The 18,516-nt window shown below is 56.4% G+C and overlaps 1 protein-coding gene across 1 annotated transcript; it reads right to left on the reverse strand.

Moving 5' to 3' along the window:
* Positions 1 to 15,225: 15,225 nt before the first annotated feature.
* Positions 15,226 to 16,304, reverse strand: LOC133751309 (zinc finger protein 296-like). Its single transcript, XM_062181291.1, is given in 2 exon segments — positions 15,226 to 15,308; positions 15,311 to 16,304. Coding segments are annotated over 2 exon segments (1,023 nt in total). The 5' UTR covers positions 16,251 to 16,304.
* Positions 16,305 to 18,516: the final 2,212 nt, after the last annotated feature.

An 18,516-nucleotide genomic window follows, 5' to 3' on the forward strand; every position in this document is an offset into this window, starting at 1 on the left:
CAGCTGGGACACGCACCAGCACCCATATGGGATTCTGGCATCACAGACAATGCTGGCCCCTTAAAAATTCTTAGGCAGGGGCCGGTGCTGTGGCATAGCTGGTTAAAGCCCTGGTCTGCAACTCCAGCATCCCATATGGGCACCAGTTTGAGTCCTGGCTGCTCCACTTTCGATCCAGCTCCCTGCTAATATGCCTGGGAAAGCAGCAGAGGATGTTCCAAGTGCTTGGGCCCCTGGACCCATGTGGGAGACCTGGAAGAAGCTCCTGGCTCCTGGTTGTAGCCATCTGGGGAATGAACCAGCGGATGGAAGACCTCTCTGTCTGTCTCTACCTGTCTCTGTAACTCTCTGACTTTAAAATAAATCTTTTAAAAAATTCTTAGACATCGCTCCCATCAGAAAGTAGGACTTGGGCTCCTGCCCTTGACCTGGGAACGTGGTGTTCTGTGACTCTGGGGCTCAGTCGCAAAAGACCCCACAGCCTTTGCCCATAATACTCACTCTTGGAACTCAGCTGCCAGGCTGGGAGAAACCCAGGCCACATGAGGAGGCCATGTGTGGTTCCACGTGTGGCCGTGCTGGCTGTGTCATCCCAGTGCAGGTAGCAGACGCGTGACCAAAGCAGCTGTTTGGTTGCCCTACCCCTGTCGTCCAGCTGCAGACCTGCACGTGGTGGTGCAGAAAGGAGCCCTCCCCACCACGCTCCATCCATACCCCTGGGTCCCGAGACCCTGTGAAAAGGAGAAAATGGTTGGTTTTTATAGCAGCTGGTTTGAAGTGGTTGTCGCACGGCCCTGGGTAACTAGAAAACAGAATGGCTCTGCTGTTAGCATGAAGACGGCTGGATCAGGGACACGGGATCGGCGTCAACGTCTACAGGTCCTGGCGGTGGCTGCATGGCTCAGTCTTGTCCAGTCTCTTTCATGGCTATTTACTGGGGGCAACAACAAAGGCTTAGAGGGAAACAGTGGCTGTCACAGATCGAGATGGGCGGGAGAGGCACTGGGGGATCAAAGCTCTCAACTGCCAAGATGAGACGCCAACCAGATCTCTCCCTCAGTGTTTCAAACTGCAATGTAAAAGAACAGGTGGAGTGGGGGGTCGCCAGGCAAAGGCAGGGGCTGAAGACCCCAGGTGAGGGGCACAGCTGGGTGAGATGGAAGAAGCTATCAGAGGGACTGTGTGGGGGCTGGTGTGGTCCAGGGCCCGTGGGTGGGGACCTCAGCTGGGTTCTCCAAGGCCCTGGGAGGAGAGCTGTGACAAGGAGCTGGCACCCTGGGAGGGTCTACCCTGCTTCCTTGCCTTGACAGCTCAGAGGCTGGCTGGCTCTGGCTAAGGTTTTGCACCTTGGTTCATGGACTTAATTGAAGACACCAACACAGGACAGGATGTAAGTGTAGCCAAGACAGTTTCTAATACGACCTGTGGACACCGGGACTCCATCTGTTCGGGTCCAGCTGGGGCCTCCCCAGCGTCCAGTCCACTTACGGCACTGCACACACACACTGGGGACCCCGTGGGAAGAGCCCTGGGCTGGGGTTCTCCTGACTGCTTCTGCTTGTGAAGAGTGGGCCTGGCACACTCACAGGTGATGCCGCATTTGGATCCCCAGACAAGAGGTGGGGGTGGGCCGGCGCCGCGGCTCACTAGGTTAATTCTCTGCCTTGCGGCGCCGGCACACCGGGTTCTAGTCCCGGTCGGGGCACCAATCCTGTCCCTGTTGCCCCTCTTCCAGGGCAGCTCTCTGCTGTGGCCAGGGAGTACAGTGGAGGATGGCCCAAGTGCTTGGGCCCTGTACCTCATGGGAGACCAGGAGAAGCACCTGGCTCCTGCCATCGGATCAGCGCGGTGCACCGGCCGCAGCACGCCAATCGCGGCTGGCATTGGAGGGTGAACCAATGGCAAAAAGGAAGACCTTTCTCTCTATCTCTCTCTCTCACTGTCCACTCTGCCTGTCAAAAAAAAAAAAAAAAAAAAAAGAGGTGGGGGTGGTCTCAGACAGATGTGGCCCTCTGGGTCTGGGCCTGGTGGGGCAGGAACGCTGTTGGACAGGACAGGAGGCCTGTCACTGGTGCCAGTGCAGACCCTCGACTGGCCCCCTGCCCCCTTTCAGAGTTCACCAGGAGCCGATGCCAGAGCCAGACTTGATCTGCCTCCAGCCCCCCATTCCTGGGCTACAGAAGAATCTAGACAGTGGCCGACAGAGCCGGCAGTGGCTGGTTTGGAAAGCAAGGCCCCTCTGGGCCTGCCCCCTGGGCTGTGTGGACTTGTTTCCCCTGGGGGAAGTGTTTGGGGAGACACCAAGCATGGAGCATGTGGGCTTTTCCTGTCTCCTGAAATTTGGGAGGGAGAAGACCGAGTGGAGGCTGAGACTTCCAGCTCTGCCAGCTGCCTCACCTGTGGCTATCACCCATGGGAGACCCTCCAGAGCCAGCCAGGGATTAACGCCAGGGTGTCGGACTCTGCTGGGCAGGTGGGGAAAAGACGGTGATGGCGGCCGGGGGCGTGCACAGTGGGTTAAGCTGCCTCTTGGCGTATGGTTTGAGCCCCGGCTGCTCTACTTCCAATCCACCTTCCTGCTAACACGCCCGGAATGACGGCCCAAGTGCTTGGGCTCCTGCCACCCCTGTGGAAGACCCAGATGGAGCTTCAGGCTTCTGGCATTGGCCTGGTCCAGCCCTGGGCCTCTGCAGTCATCTGGGGAGTTGACCCAGCAGATGGAAGCTCTCCATCTGTCTCTGTCTCCTGCTCTCTCTCTGCTGCTCTAGCTGTCAAATAAAGAAATAAAGAAACCAGTGGTCACTCGTGGAGGCACTGTGCCAAGCACTGGTGGGGCTCTTCACAGAAGTGCCAGCTCTAGCCCTCACAGGAAGGCCCCGATCTCCTTCCCACCTTACAGATGTGGCGGGAAGGAGATGGAGACTTCAAGAAGGCAAGGGGCTGATGGAGGCCGTGGAGCTGTTAGGGGCAGAGCCAGGACACGGACTCACCACCACGTGGACCGTCTTCCTGCCACTGTGCAGCGGGTGCTGCTCGAGAGTGGAGTGTCTGCCACCCACATTGGGTTCCTAGCTCCGGGCTTTGGCCAGGCCCAGTCCCAGCTGTTGTGGGCATCTGGGGTGTCTATCTGTCTCTCTGCCTTTCAAATAAAAAAATAATAATAAGCCACCACATACATGGCCCCCTATGAAATGTTATTTCAAGGGGAGCCACCAAACAGTGAGGGTGGGGTGGAGGCGCTTTGGGAGCAAGGAGCAGCCGGCATGGGTGTTCCAGGGGAGGCGGGGTTGGGGAGCTGCCTTAGAGCAGGTGTGAGGTGCAGAGTGGGGGCCTTGTGGAGGTGTCCGCTCACCTCCCCGCGCCTCCCCCTGCACCCCTGAGGCCCCGCTGAGGACCACTGGCCCCGTGGATGCTGTGGGGCTGCTCTTAAGGCCCGCCTGACCCCATGGCCACCTCTTCCCCTCCAGCATCCAGGCTGGCCAGGGCAGGAGGAAGGCAGGGTGGGCTCTGATGGGGCAGGGCTCAGGTGGCCAAGGGGGCAGCTGGGGTGGGGGTGCCCCGGGAAGAGTTGTTCTGGGCCTAACGCTTGGGTTCTGGCCGCCGAGGCTCAGGGACTGTGTGTGGACAAGGGGGCCTCTGTGCGTGGGGCTTTCTCCTCGAGGCTGCTGGACTCTGTGAGTGGGGACAGGGGCTGGGGGAGCACGCTGGGGGTGGGAGTGAAAGGAATGGTGGCCAAGTCAGGTGGAGGAGAACTGAGGGAGCCAGCCAAAGGGGAGGGGCCTGAGGGACTTGGGGGGGGGGGCTCTGCCGCAGCGGAGTGGGGGTGGGGCGGCCTCCCTAACTCTGAGGGTCACCACCGGTGTCCCCTGTCCTTTACCCACGCTGCTTTTTCTCTGGTCCCTCCCACTCTGCTGCTGCGGCTACTGCTGCTTTTTTTTTTTTTTTTAACATTAACACAACTCCAGGCCTCGTTGTTTAAATTTTTATTTATTTGAGAGAAAGGAGGGAGAGGGACAGAAGGAGAAAGAGAGAGAGGGATAGAGAGAGAAAGAGAGAGATGGAGAGAGAGAGATAGAGAGAATTTTCCTGCTGCTGGTTCACGTCCCCAATGCCTGCAACAGCCAAGACTGGGCCAGGCTGAAGAAGTGGGGAGCGGGGAACGCCGTCCTGGTCTCCTGCGCTGAGTGGCCAAGAAGCCAAGTAATAGCGCCCTCACCCCTGCCTCCCCGGGATCTGATGGGCGGGCAGCTAGAGTCAGCAGCTGGAGCGGGGACTGGAACCCACGCACTTGTGGGCAGTGGGCATCCTAGCCACAAGGCCTCTCTGCGGAAAAGGAAACAGAACAAAGGGACGAAGCCCTCCAGACTTAACGTCACCTCCGCGGAGTCTTCCCTGAGCCGATGGTAACGGAGACACCGGTGCTCAGGACCTAAACTGTGCCGTCCTGGCTCCGGCAGCCCACTCCTGCCTCCTCGGGGTATTCCCGGCATCCTTTGCCTGCCAGCCCCAGGGCCCTGTGGGCGTGTGCCCCATCTGCTGCCGGCCTGTCGTCCTGGGGTCAGTTGAGTGAGGGCAACTTCAAGGCTCTTCAGTTATCAGTTATCTCTGGGGTTTGTTAAAGAATCCTGATTCCTACAATTAATTTTATGACCCAGTCATCATGGCTGCTTTTGCAATCGCCCAAGCCTCTCTCTGCATCCTAACCAGAGGCTAAGCTGGGAGTACACAGAGAGGAGTGGAAAGATCGGCCCCAGCCTCTCTCTGCCTCCCGGCTGGGAGTCCTGTTTAATAATCTCTCTGGTCTCTCTCATATGTCACTGTCATTTGCTGTTTCTGGGGCACCTTATCAGGCCATCAGCCCTTAGCGATCTTACTTCCACTGATTCGTGTTGAGCTGGGCCGGCTGTGGCCTCTGTTTGGATCTTCATGACACCTGTGGGTGCATCTGGCAAGCAGCCTTAGCACAGGTTGACTTGTGGGTTTCCTCCGAAAATGTCACTGTGAAACAGGAAATGTGACTAAGAAAGGCTTCTTCCTCCACGCGGCCTCCCTTCACGAACTGGAAAAAAACACAAAAATCAGCACCTGTTTCCCAAAACAGCGAAACATGCCCACGGAGGCTCAGGTGCGGAGTGAGCAGACGTTCCTCAGCTCTGCTCTGTCTGGGGGCCCTGTCCTCCCGCCAGCACGGGCAGGCGGCTCAGAGATCTGGGCAACTTGCGGCTGATCGGGGAGGAGCGTGGAGCCAGGAGCTGGAAGGGCTGGCTGGTGGGGCTCATGGGGAGAAGGGCAGAGCCAGGATGGAGTTGGGGGGTGGTCTCCCACTTCCCAAGCCACCTCCTTAAGCTCCCCGGAGGACCCCCACATCTTTCTTCCTGTTGCACACGAGCCGGGCGATGTTGCCATCAGTGGCGTGCAACAGGATCCCGAGCAAATGCAAAATCCCTGGCTTCCTCCCCTTGATAGTTGCTACCCTTCGGATCATCTGGTTTGCAACCTAGTTTTGGTTTCCTGTTTATAAAATAGGAAAATAAGAGTTCTTACCTCATGGGGTTATCATGAGGTTAAAACAAATGGGTACACATCAAACACTCAGCCCGCCGTGGTGTGTGACACCTGCTCCCCTCCCGCCCCCGCCCTGTCGCCGTCAGCTATTACTATTCTGGTGGGTTGGTTAGCTCTCCCCTCGCTCTCTTCAATTCCTCAAGACTTTGGCACCAACCAGGGGCTTTTCTGGGGCTGTGAAAGCAGCCACGATGAGGCTTCATTTTTAACCCTGGCCACTCCTCTCCAGCCAGCAATTTTCTTCCAAGCTGAAAGAAATAATAGAGGGTGCAGGGTGGAGTGGACACTGATAGGGTTTAGGGGCGTCTGTTTGCACGCCGAGAGAGAGCCCCGTTTGTGGTGGGCCTGTTCTGGGGCTGCGTGCAGCACCCACCCCCGGAAGACGCTGCACGGCTGCCTCTCGGCATCACTGGTACTGAGTGGGAGTGGGTGTGGCAGCCGCTGCAGGTTCAAGGGGGCTGAGTCCCAACTTGACTCCTCCTTCCAGCCGCTGCACCTGACTCTCCAGGCCTTTGTCTCTAGGCCGGGAAATTCCTGAGTGCCAGTTGGCAGGGGCTCAACCCCAACCCCAACCCCAACTCCAAAAGGCACACGATATGTCTCTCCTGAGCATGGGGTTGCCCCAGGATGTCCCACAGCCTCCTAAAAACAGTCTTGCCGCAGCCAGGGCCGGCTGGCGGGTCACGGTGCGGAACCTGAGGCAGGGCTGAGCCAGAGCTACGGCTGCCCGTGTGAGATTGGCATGGAGCTTTTGTCTGTTGCACACGACCGTGCATCGTGTCCCAAGTCAGTCCATGGTAGTTCTCTTTCCCCAGCTGCTACAGCCCTGGCTCAGGCGTCCTCTTTCTGGGAACGAGACAGGTGTGCGTAGGTAACAGAGACACCCTTTGCATTATTGTTTGCTGCCCAAGAGTAGTTTCTTTTCTCTATTATTATTTTACTTTTTATTTTTCTTTAATTTATTTGACAGATAGAGTTATATTCAGTGAGAGAGAGACAGAGACAGAGAGAAAGGTCTTCCTTCCATTGGTTACCCCCAAATGGCCGCTACTGCTGGAACTACGCCTATCTGAAGCCAGGAGCCAGGTGCTTCTCCCGGTCTCCCATGCGGGTGCAGGGCCCAAGCACTTGGGCCATCCTCCACTGCCCTCCTGGGCCACAGCAGAGAGCTGGCCTGGAAGAGGGGCAACCGGGACAGAATCTGGCCCATATGGGATGCTGGCGCTGCAGGTGGAGGATTAGCCAAGTGAGCCACGGCGCCGGCCCCTCTCTATTATTCTTGATGAACTTGATATAGGCAGACAGAGAGGATCAAATTGATTAGATTTGTAAGCTGGAGAGCACGCCCCTGAGTGATCCCATGCTCCTACCTGATCTCACCTGGGCGCCCACCTGCCAATCAGACCATGTAATGACCATGTTGTCTGGTCTACGTGAGCCAGCAGGCAGAATTCTTCTCTGCATAAAAGGCAAGAACCCGCGAAGATTATTAATATTAAAATTTACTAATAAGCTGGACGATATAAAAATCACGGGCAGTCCGTACTTGAATGAGCTGGACATTGGGAAGGGGCGAATGCTGTTCTTACAAGGGATCCAGATAATCCCTAGGTTCTTTTTATTTTTTTGACAGAGTGGACAGTGAGAGAGAGAGACAGAGAGAAAGGTCTTCCTTTTCCATAGGTTCACCCCCCAATGGCCGCTGTGGCCGGCGCACCACACTGATCCAAAGCCAGGAGCCAGGTGCTTCTCCTGGTCTCCCATGGGGTGCAGGGCCCAAGCACTTGGGCCATCCTCCACTGCATTCCCGGGCAATAGCAGAGAGCTGGCCTGGAAGAGGGGCCACCGGGACAGAATCTGGTGCCCCAACCAGGACCAGAACCTGGTGTGCCGGCGCTGTAAGGCGGAGGATTAGCCTGTTAAGCCACGGCACCGGCCAATCCCTAGGTTCTTTAAGGATCCCTACCTGGAAGCCACTTGGTCTTAAAAGAGCAGTGGCCCAGACTTTTACGCCAATTTGCATGATTTGCAATGTAATGAAATTGCCAAGTAGAAAGAACTGTTTGACAAGTGGGATTGCTACGCGTTCCTCTTGTGTTAACTCAGCATGTGCAAGCGTAGGTCTGGATGTTCCTTGATGTTCCCGTTTCTTGCCTCTGCAGGACTGGGAAGAAACGGTAGGGGGAGAAAAGCAGGAGCCGCTCTGTGGGGCTTGCGTGGTGGAGGAGCAGCTCCCAGCATCTCATTTCCGGAGATCTTTGGGCCCCAGAAAATGGCTCTCAGCTGTCCCTGCAGTGCTGCCCCCCGCCCCCCACCCCCGCCAACCCCTGCGGGCGACGCGAGCACCCCCAGGCTCCCAGCCTCCTGGGTGTGGGTTGGGGTGAGGAAGCCTGTGCGGCCAGGGCTGGGACCCTCCCACCCCGGTGGAGCTGAGCCGACCACACCGCCTGTCTCTCCCAATTAGCTCCCCAAAGGGAACAAAGCCTCATTTCTTTTCCTCTCTTCGTTCCCAGGCACTGGCTGGGGAGAAACAATCCCTGGCAGCTCAGGGGTTAAAACCAAAACACAGTGAGGGGGAAACCAGCCAGGCAGCTGCAGCGGCTCCTCTGAGCCACTCCTGGCCAAACAGAGGCCCCAGCAACTCCTTGGAGACTTGAACCCTGGGCGATGGAATTTTCCCTTGCATGGAAGCTATTGTCCCCTAGCAAGGGCCAGGGCCAGTGGAGGGCCCCGGAGGACGGCTCCCCATGCGCTGCAGCCGGGGGACTCCTGAGAGCCCAAGGGCTCTGTCCCACCCAGCTGGGCCTGGGTGAAAAGGCAGTGGGGGTGCGCCCAGCCTCCCGCCCTGGGAAAAAGGGGGTCTCCCATGGGGGCTTCCAAAGGCCTGGGCACCAGTTGCCCCACTCCTCAGCCCTGGCCAGCCAGCTAGCCACTGGGATGGAATAAAAGGCTCGGTTCCCTTGGCAACCACAGGGTCTAGAGTTTTCAGAGTACAAGCTGGGCTTGGGGGAGGAACAGAGGTGGGGGTGGGGGTGGGGAGGGGGAGGGCCCGCCTGATTGCCAGTGCAGTTTGAGTTTGCATCTCAAGGGGAGCCCTTGCAGGTTGTGGCCTGGGAAACACAGGCTACCCTGAGTTTGTGTGTGTGTGTGGGGGGGCGGGGTGGGGGGCGCCCCTCGCTGCTCCTCAGTCCCCGGTGGGAACACAACTTTGCAGGCATCCGCATTCATCTCGTGGATGGCCCAGGAGTGCTTGCGAGCCTGTCTTCAGAGGTAGCCCGGCCGGCCCTGCTTTATAACCGGACACCCTGCGAGTGTTGATGGATGCTCCAGCCCGCAGAGAGCTCTCCGTGAGGCGGAGATTAGAATAGCAGGCGCCTGTCTCCCGGGCCTCATCTCGCTGGAAGAGACAAAGCTATTTTTAATATCGAGCAGGAGAGCTGCTGAAGCCTTGTCATAGAGCAGAGCCTGGCCCCGCGGTGTCTCCTGCACTACCTGCCGCGAGAGGGGCTTGAGGACAGGCTGGGCCTCAGTGGCCCTGGGTGATAAGAGACAGGGGACTTTGTCCCTTTGCGGTGAGGTGGCCTAGCATGTCGTCAGGAGCACCCAGACCTGTGGGCCTCTGGGGTCACGCCTCTGGGATTGTGCGCTGGGAGGGCTCCCAACCCGGCCCTCACACAAGTGCCTTCCGTGGTCTTCATTTATTCCCCTTCCTCCATGAGGACACGTGGCTCAGACGGGTTCTTTTTCCTTTTTTTTTTTTTAATAAACAACCCAATTAAAAAAATTATTTATTTATTTGAGAGGTAGAGTTAAAGCAGTGAGAGGGAGAGGCAGAGAGAGAGGTCTTCCTTCCTTTGGTTCACTCTCCAGATGGCGCAATGGCCAGAGCTGCGCCGATCTGAAGCCAGGAGCCAGGAGCTTCTTCCAGGTCTCCCATGTGGGTGCAGGGGCCCAAGCACTTGGCCATCTTCCATTGCTTTCTCAGGCCACAGCCTGAGAAGAGGAGCAGCCGGGACTAGAACTGGTGCCCATATGGGATGCCGGCACCTCAGGTGGAAACGTAACCTACTGCGCCACGGCGCAGGGCCCCATCAGACAGATTCTTGAATAAAATTATTTATTCAAGAGGGAGAAAGACAGAGACAGTTACCATGCACTGGTTCACTCCCCAAGATGGCCACTGTGGCTGGGGCTGGGCCGGGCTGAAGCTGGGAGCTGGGAACCCAGTCCAGGTCTCCCTTGCGGGCGGCTGGCAGGCATCCAAGGACTTGAACCATCACTGCTGGCTCCCAGCATTGTCAGGGAGCTGGAGCCCGGAGCTGGAGCTGGGACTCAAAGCCAGGCACTCTGATGTGGGGCGGGAGAGTCCCACCCTTGCTGAGCTAAACGCCCACCCCCGACAAAGGAAGCAGAGTAAGTTGCTATGGAGGCTTAGGAAGAGCGGTGAATGGCGTCTATCAATGCCCTATTAGGGAATCTTAAAATGAAAACCAAAGCAAACCCCTCTGTGGTGTGGGCTCTACTCCTGGGGCTCCTGGCTTCTTTGTGGGTGTAGGGGTGGGGAGAGGCTGTGGGGGGAGGGCCTGCATGTTTTCCTGAGAGGGTGGCTGCCTTCCTCACGCGCACGTGCTGGTCCCTTCCTCCAAGGTGAGGGAGGAAGCACCTGGGCGGTAGGTGGCTGGGCGCAGGTCCCTGATGAAGCGACCTCTTGAGGTGATCCCGGGGCTGCTTTGCACACATGACCTTTGGCCCAACAGACAGCCATCTGCTTTAATCATCATAATCAAATAATAATAATAAAAGGATCAAGGGATCACTTATCACCTAATTTACTTACAAGTCAGGGCAACAGCAGAACAACAACCCAGGTGGAAAAATAACAGGGGTCTTCAAAAAGGTCCGCACAAAATGCTTGTTGTGACAGAACCCACGGGGATTTCAAAATTCTTTCGCACCCAAATAAACTGACCTTTCCGTTCCCCTTTTCCAGGACTGTGGAAGTGTCCTTATGCACCAAGGTTAGCAACACAGAGAAGAGGAGCTGTAAGCTCACCTTTGCTGTTTCGCAGGTGCATACTCTAAATTTTAGGACAATTTGATGACGTTGGTGTCATTATTACTCCCATTTTGTAGATGAGAAAACTGAGGCCTGGTTCGGTTCACTAATGCGAGCCCATCACGTGGCTGGAGATGGAGAAAGCTGGGTTGGGAATCCCGTTTGATGATCCTGGTTCTGCACAACAACACTCAATCCAAGCGCTCCCAGTGAACGACATCTCACTTGGTTTTCCAAACTGCATCTACAGCGAAGGCTTGGGAGGCCTTGGAGTTTGAGTGACTTGTCCCACACCCCTGGATGCGGTGCTGCCGGGCCTGTTCCGGGGGCTTCCCCACAGGGACCGGTTTCTCAGGAGACTTTGACATCTGCCATACACTCGTTGGTTTGTTCAGACAGTCGGCTAATCCTGGCTGTGGGCTGAGCAAGAACAAAGCAGTGAAGGGAAGGAAAAACCAATCCGTTTTAAGAAGTCACGGTGCTTTTTTTAAAAAGATTTATTTATTTATTTATTTATTGGAGAGGCAGAGTTACAGAGAGGCAGAGGCAGAGAGAGAGAGAGAGAGAGCGAGAGAGAGAGAGGTCTTCTATCTGCTGGGTCACTCCCCAAATGACCACAATGGCCAGAGTTGGGCCTATCCGAAGCCAGGAGCCAGGAGCCTCCTCCGGGTCTCCCACGCGGGTGCAGGGGTCCAAGCACTTGGGCCATCTGCTGCTGCTTTCCCAGGCCATAGCAGAGAGCTGGATTGGAAGTAGAGTAGCTGGGACTCGAACCAGAGCCCATATGGCGGCTGCAGCACTGCAGACAGCGGCTTTACCCGCTATGTGACAGCGCTGACCCCTCAAGGGGCTTTTTTTTTTTTTCTTTTTTAATAAGCTCCCAGCCTTGTGTCTGCCCGCCCAGCTGTCGAGGTGCATGTTGTGAAGGCAATGCGCTCACCGGTGAGTTTTATTCCAGACGATTGCCGGTGAACTAAAACATGAAGAACAGCAGAACCACAACCCTCCCCCTGACCCCTACTCCTTAAGATGGACAGAGTCTGTCCATTTGCTGGACTCATGGCGACACCTGAACAGGACATTCTCAACCCCTGGAGGTGGCCCCTCAGCCCAGCCAGGGCTCCTGCCTCCCCCAGGCCCGGCAGACCCTTTTCTGAGTCACGGGCAAACTTCCTCCCCAAATCTGATTTCATAGCCCAGCCACTTCCTGGACAGGACCTCTTAGTTGATGCCTCAACTTGTGTGAATCCAGGTCAGTGTGTGCACCGGTCATTGGTACATGGTTGTGCACAGAGATGGCTTCTCACGTGCAAACTCCACGTGGAGAGGCCGGTGCTGCGGTGTAGCAGGTCAAGCCTCCGCCTGCATCACCAGCTTCCCATATGGTTCTAAACCCGGCTGCTCCACTTCGATCCAGCTCCCTGTTGATGCAGCTGGGAAAGAGAAGGTGGCCCAAGTGCTTGGACCCCTGCACCCACATGGGAGACCCAGAGGAAGCTCCTGGCTGTATCCAGCCCAGCCTCATATGTTGTGGCCATCTAGGGAGTGAACCAGCAGATGGAAGATCTGTCTGTGTACATGTGTGTCTCTTCCTCTGTAATTCTGCCGTTCTAATAAAATAAATCTTTTTTTTAAAAAAAAAAACTACCACATGGAAAACCTCCTCCCCAAAGTGACAGACATTGCCAGAATACATCCTAGGAGGAGGCAAGAGGCACTTAAAGACGGGGGGCGTGGCCGTTTGCCCCGCAGGAGCTGGCAATGTTCGGTGGGCTCATGAGTAGTCTCCACTCCTGTCCTGCCCTGACACTCATGAAGGCCTGCGGGTGCAGTGGACGGAAGCTAAGGAGCCCCGGGGCCAGGCTGTGGGAAGGAGCAGGTGGGTCCTAGTGTTCACATCCTGGGTGATTTCCCTGCGACCCGGCTCTGCACTGGGCTGTAGGCCACACAGATCTCCCATCCACTGGTTAAGTGAACCAAATAGAGTCCCAAGTGCCTGCAACAGGCAGGGCCAGGCCAAAGCCAGGAGTCAAGGACTCCATCTGCGTCTCCTACGTGGGTGGCAGGGGCCCAAGTACTTGAGCCCGCACCTGCTGCCTCCCAGGGCCTGCATTAGCAAGGAGCTGCAGTTGAGAGTGGAGCTGGGAACGGAACCCGGGCGCTGTGGTCTGGGATGTGGGCAGTTTCTCTCCAGGCCAAGGGTCTACATTTCTAAGCCCTTCCCATGTGCCTGTCAAACCTCCCTGCACTCACATGGTGGAACGAGAAGGCCATGCCAAGATGGCCGCTGGCAAGAGAGCATCAGTTACTCAGGAATGGCTTCTGAAACCACATGACAATGGAGGCTGCCTAGCAACAGGCTGTGATTGGATGGCTTTGGAAACTGCCTGGCAACAGGCTGTGATTGGTTAGGGCATAAACTGCCCCTTGACCGGATTGGCTGTCTTGGCTATATAAGCTGCTGTACCAACTGAAATAAATGAGTCTGTGGGCTGCTCACCTTTGGCCTGCTTTCACCCGACTCCTAGTGTCTGTGTGGTGACTCCGCGCTGCTTGCCCCCATCACACTCCTCCCCTCAGAATGAATCCACAGCAACACACTTGGAGTCCTTGTGAGACTTTATGTGAAGTGACCTTGAAAAGCTCATGGGAATTGTGTCTTTTGAAAAACTGTGCCTGAATTTCAACTTTTTTTTTTTTTTGCACCAAAATATACAACTTTTAATTTAATTTTTCCAAGAACATTTGGAAGCCCCCTGGTGCTAAAGTTTTATCGGGAAGACAGAGGAGATCTGCTTCTCCCTTTCTTCCCAGGCCTTGGGGAGGATCCTTTTTCATATTGCACAGAGCACCACACTGTTCTGAGAACGCCTCTTCCTAATGGTTGTTGTGCAGCCTGGAGGGAGGATGGACAGTCTGGGGTCCGGGAGCAGCTGCCCAATACGCCCAGAAGGTCAAGGAAGGCCCTTTGCAAACAGCGGCTGGTCATCTCCAGTGCCCGCCCAAGCTGGTTCTGCAGAGAGCGCGTCCATCCAAGGGGGGACACCTGGCCCTGGTTCCCTTCCTCCTTGTCAGAGGCGTGTTCTCAGGCCTTAACACCCATATAGGGATCTTCTAACGGCTGTGCTGCTGGCCAAAGGTTTACGTGTGTGTGTTTCATGGAAGAAGTTGAGCGTTTGTCAGCCATTATGGGTATGTCATACCCATCCCCTTGGTGCTGTAATTAGACCTCCTTTGTACCCTCGAATTTTGCTATGTGAGTTTTCTTTTTCGATAGGATCCCTTGGCTCTTTTTTTTTTTTAAGATTCATTTTATTTATTTGAAAGTCAGAGTTACAGAGAGAGAAGGAGAGGCAGAGAGAGAGGTCCTCCATTTGCTGGGTCACTCCTCAACTGGCCGCAATGGCCAGAGCTGTGCTCTTCTGAAGCCAGGAGCCTCTTCCAGGTCTCCTTCATGGGTGCAGGGGCCCAAGGACTTGGGCCATCTTCCACTGCTTTCCCAGGCCATAGCAGAGAGCTGGATCCGAAGACTGGGACTTGAACCTGCATCCAAATGGGATGCTGGCAGTGCGGGCGGTGGCCCTACCCTCTATGCCACAGCGCCGGCCCCCGCCTTGGCTTTTAAAAATGTGCCATTTTCCCTTTGTGTGTTTGCACGGGAATGTGAAAAGGATCTGGCCAGAAGGCTGTGTCCTGGGACTTTTATTCACCGTGTCTTCTTTCCAGAGAGCTCCATTATTTAGGCAATTGGTTGTATCCTAATAGATTTCCCTTCAAAGCATTAAAAACGTGCCTCTCAGGAGCAGGCATCCCTCCCCGTTTTCTGGGGAGGGGAAGATTATTGCCTAAAATCGTAGCGAGGTAGCCTCCCCACCAGAAACAGAACTCCGCCGCTCCATTATCTAGCAAGATTCTGTTCAAAGGTCCTGGTACTGCTTAACGCTGCTTGGCCCACTGAGTAATGGGCGTAACCTGGGCCTGACTAACCAAATAAGCCCTTCGTCTCCTCTTGCCGGCTGATCAAAATTGTCCTCTTCCGGGGGCCGGTGCTGTGGCTCACTTGGATAATCCTCTGCCTGCGGCGCCAGCGTCCCATATGGGTGCCGGATTCTAGTCCCGGTTGCTTCTCTTCCAGTCCAGGCCTCTGCTGTGGCACTGGGGAGGCAGTGGAGGATGGCCCAGGTGCTTGGGCCCCTGCTCTCGCATGGGAGACCAGGAGGAAGCTCTTGGTTCCTGGCTTCGGATCGGCGCAGCACCGGCCTTGGCAGCCATTTGGTGGGTGAACCAACGGAAGGAAGACCTTTCTCTCTCTCTCTCTCTTTCTCACTGTCTGTAACTCTACCTGTCAAATAAATAACCAAAAAAAAAAAAAAAAAAATTGCCTGTCCCGCAAGCTTCTTTGGCCTGGTTTTGATTTCCAGCCCCTGATCGGTGGCTGCAGGCGAGGCCTTGAGGACCGGTGTGTGCCGAATCACCAGATGGTTTTTTTTTTTTTTTTTTTTGACAGGAGGATGGTTTACTCACAGGAGGTGGATAACAAGACCAACACGGGTGTGGGCATAGGGGACGGGTACGGGGAGGGACGCACGGCACTGACAGTGCGCTCAGGCCTTCCTGCCCGCCTCGGGGTGCTTCTGCCGCAGGTGTTTGTCCAGCGTGGCGCGCAGGCCGAAGGGCACGCAGCAGTAGGGCACTGGAAGCGGGTGCCGCCGGGCCCCAGCCCATGCATGCGGCGGTGCCGGTTGAGCTTGCTGCTCTGGGCGCAGGCGTAGGGACACTGGTCGCAGGCGCAGGGCCGCTCGCCGGTGTGGGAGCGCCGGTGCATGGTCAGGTCGCTGCTGTTGGTGAAATGCTTCCTGCAGAACTCGCAGCTGCCCCCGGGCCCGCGGCTCTTGCCCGCTGGCTTGGGCATCTTCCTGGGTGACGTCTTCTGGCTCTCGGCACGGTCAGTTCTTTCTTCCTCGGGGATGGCTCCCCAGCTGTCCCCACCGGGACCGGCCTGGGCCCCACTGCCCGGAGCCCCAGGTTCCTGGACACCTGCGGTGGCGGCAGCGCCAGGCTCCACGCCCCTGCTGCATGGCAGCGTGCTGGCTGGGGCTGCGGCGTGGGCGGCCGGCTCCGGCGGGGCAGTGGAGGCCTGCTCCTGGCCGGTCGGGGCCACGCAGGGGCTCTGGGGCAGCGGCTGCCAGTGGGTCTTCTTGTGCCTGTTGAGCTTGCTGCTCTGGGCGCAGGCGTAGGGACACTGGTCGCAGGCGTAGGGCCGCTCGCCGGTGTGGGAGCGCATGTGCACCTTGAGGTTGCTGAAGGAGCTGAGGGTCTTCTTGTACACTGAGCAGGTGGGGCTCCCCCGGGGGCCCTTGGTCTCGGCCGGCGGCCTCAGCGGCCCCACCACTGCCGACATGGCCGCGGTCACCTCGGCCAGGCCCAGCAGCGGGGCCTCGGGGGCTTTGGATTCCGTCTGGTAGATGGACAGTCTGTGGTCCCACTGGGCGTGGCACAGCAGCTTCCAGGCCCTGGTGAACTGTCGGCCGCAGCGCAGGCAGCTCAGGGCCTGCAGCGCCGTAGGCTCTGAGCCCTGGTTGGGACCGGGGCCACTGAAGAGCTGACAGCCCAGCTTCTTGTGGTCCATAAAGGTAGTGATGGCCTCCAGCGGGAAGATCTGCAGGCAGCGGCCGCAGGTCAACAGATCCGGCTGTTTCTCGGGTCAGGGCTGGCGGTCGGGAGGGCTCGAGGTCAGCTGCGTCCACAGGGCCCAGGGGTTCCGCGCACCGAGCGCGTGGAGGGCGACCCCGGCGGGCACGGAGCCAGGCGAGTGGCCCCGCTGGGCCGGGCTGGCTAGCTGACCGGCATATCAGGGAAAGCCTGGGCACGGGCTGTTTGCAGCCAGCTCTCGCTCTGAAGGGCCCAGGGCCTCTTTCTCACCTGCGCGGGGTCCGGGCCACTTGGCCAGGGCAGACAAACACCAGGAAGCGTCTGGCCATTCCCTGAGGGTCCCGCTCTGCGGTTGTCAGGGGCATCTGGAAAATACTTGGACTTAGAGCCTGGGGCTGGATTAGCAAGAGCCCAGCCCTCTCCTGGGAAGTCTGCATGGGGTCAACAGGGGAGCTTTTATTTTCTAAAAATGCGCAACATTGGTTAAAATCTTAAAAAGTAAGTGCTGCTGTGTTTGGTCCGATCCCTCGCGCACCGAGAGGGGGTACAAAGACGTTGCAGAGGCACCGTCTGTGTTTCGGGAGCGTGGCTGAGGTGGCCCAGGCCTGGGCGGGGAGCCGGTCTTGAGGATGGGGAAAAGCAACAAGAAGAGATGTGCTGCCGGGCACGGCTTTTGGAAGAACTGGCAGTGCTCACTCTGAGGGGAAAAAAAAAGACTTAGAGGGGACCAGAGTCACCCTTACAACCCTCAAAGGGCACGCAGGACAAGACGGACTCGATGTACTCAGTGGCTGAAGGATGGAAGTTTCCGGAAGGAGCACTCTGGTTCAACCTAGGAACAGCCGCCTAACAACTGTCCGGCAGCCAATGGAAAACTTCCCTGGAGGTGCTGTGGCAGCCCCAGGCTCAGGGCTGCGCGAGCAGGGGCCAGCTGGGCGGCTGTGATATGAATTCCAGAGCAGGCGCCAGGTTCAGCCGATGACCTCCGAAGTCCCTTCCAGCCCCGAGGTTATAGGATTCTATATCCGGAATTTTCCACGGCCCTATTTAGAAGAAACTTACCACAGTGAACATTGTTTTCGGTGTTTGATAAAGGTTGTGGGATGGTTTTTGCTCTGTTTGCTTTAGCGTGGGGCTCACTCCTTCACCCCCCATGGCTTCCCAAGACATAAACACATCAGCAGGAGAGATGGGAGTTTACCGCTGGCATGGAGGGCTTGGGAACTCGGGATCTTGCCTCGCATCCAGTCTTTGAAATTCCTCCATGCAAAGGTCCTGGGCATTTTATGCCTGCCCTGGGTGAGAGATGCAGAGTCCCCCTCCCAGGGCCCTGTAGGAAGTGATTGTCCCAAGGGATCTTCTGCAGCTCCTATCTCTCTCCTCACCTTTCCTTAAGGACACAGTAAGCCTGGCTGAAAAGCAGGAGCTGGGCTGATTTGAAGCCAGGAGCCGGGAATTTCTTCTAGGTCTCCCATGCGGTTGCAGGGGCCCAAGGACTTGGGCCATCTTCCTCTACTTTCTCAGGCCAAAAGCAGGGAGCTGGATCAGAAGTGGAGCAGCCGAGACTCCAATTGGCGCCTACATGGGGTGCTGGTGCCGTAGGAGGCTTAGCCTGCTATGCCACGGTGCTGATCCCATAACTTTAACTTTTAAATGCAAAGCTATTTTGTTTAAACATAGCCAACTCTGCCCTGAAGCTTGACTGGTATTTTTATGTTTATTGTAGAATTTGTATTTATTTGAAAGGCAAGATGACAGAAAGATGGAGCTCTTCCATCCCAGGGTTCACTCCCCCAACCGCCCACAACAGCCAAGGCTGGGCAAAGCTGCAGCCAGGGTCCAGAACTGCATGTAGGCTCCCCACATATGTGGTAGGGACCCACTCCCTTGCTCTGGCACTGTCAAATAAATAATCGATTTTTTGTTTTTTAAAAAAGCAGAGGCTAGACTGAAACCCAAGTACTCTGAATCAAGATGTGGGTGTCTGGAGGGCAGCTTAACCCACTGTGACAATGTGCACCCCTACTGTTTTTTTTTTTTTTTTTACAATTACTTTAGAATACTCTCTCTCCCTGTTTTGGGTTAAGGATATATTGCAAGGAGAGTTCTAGAATTTAGATATACAAGATTGATCATTTGAAAATGAACAACTGAGTTCCTATGACCTGATTTCATATTAAACTTCCCTCCAATTAGTGGCTTGTGATCAAAGATTGGGAATATAAATATCTCACCCTTGAAGG

The sequence above is a fragment of the Lepus europaeus genome, chromosome 22 (genome assembly GCF_033115175.1).
Source record: "Lepus europaeus isolate LE1 chromosome 22, mLepTim1.pri, whole genome shotgun sequence".
Lineage (NCBI taxonomy): Eukaryota > Metazoa > Chordata > Mammalia > Lagomorpha > Leporidae > Lepus > Lepus europaeus.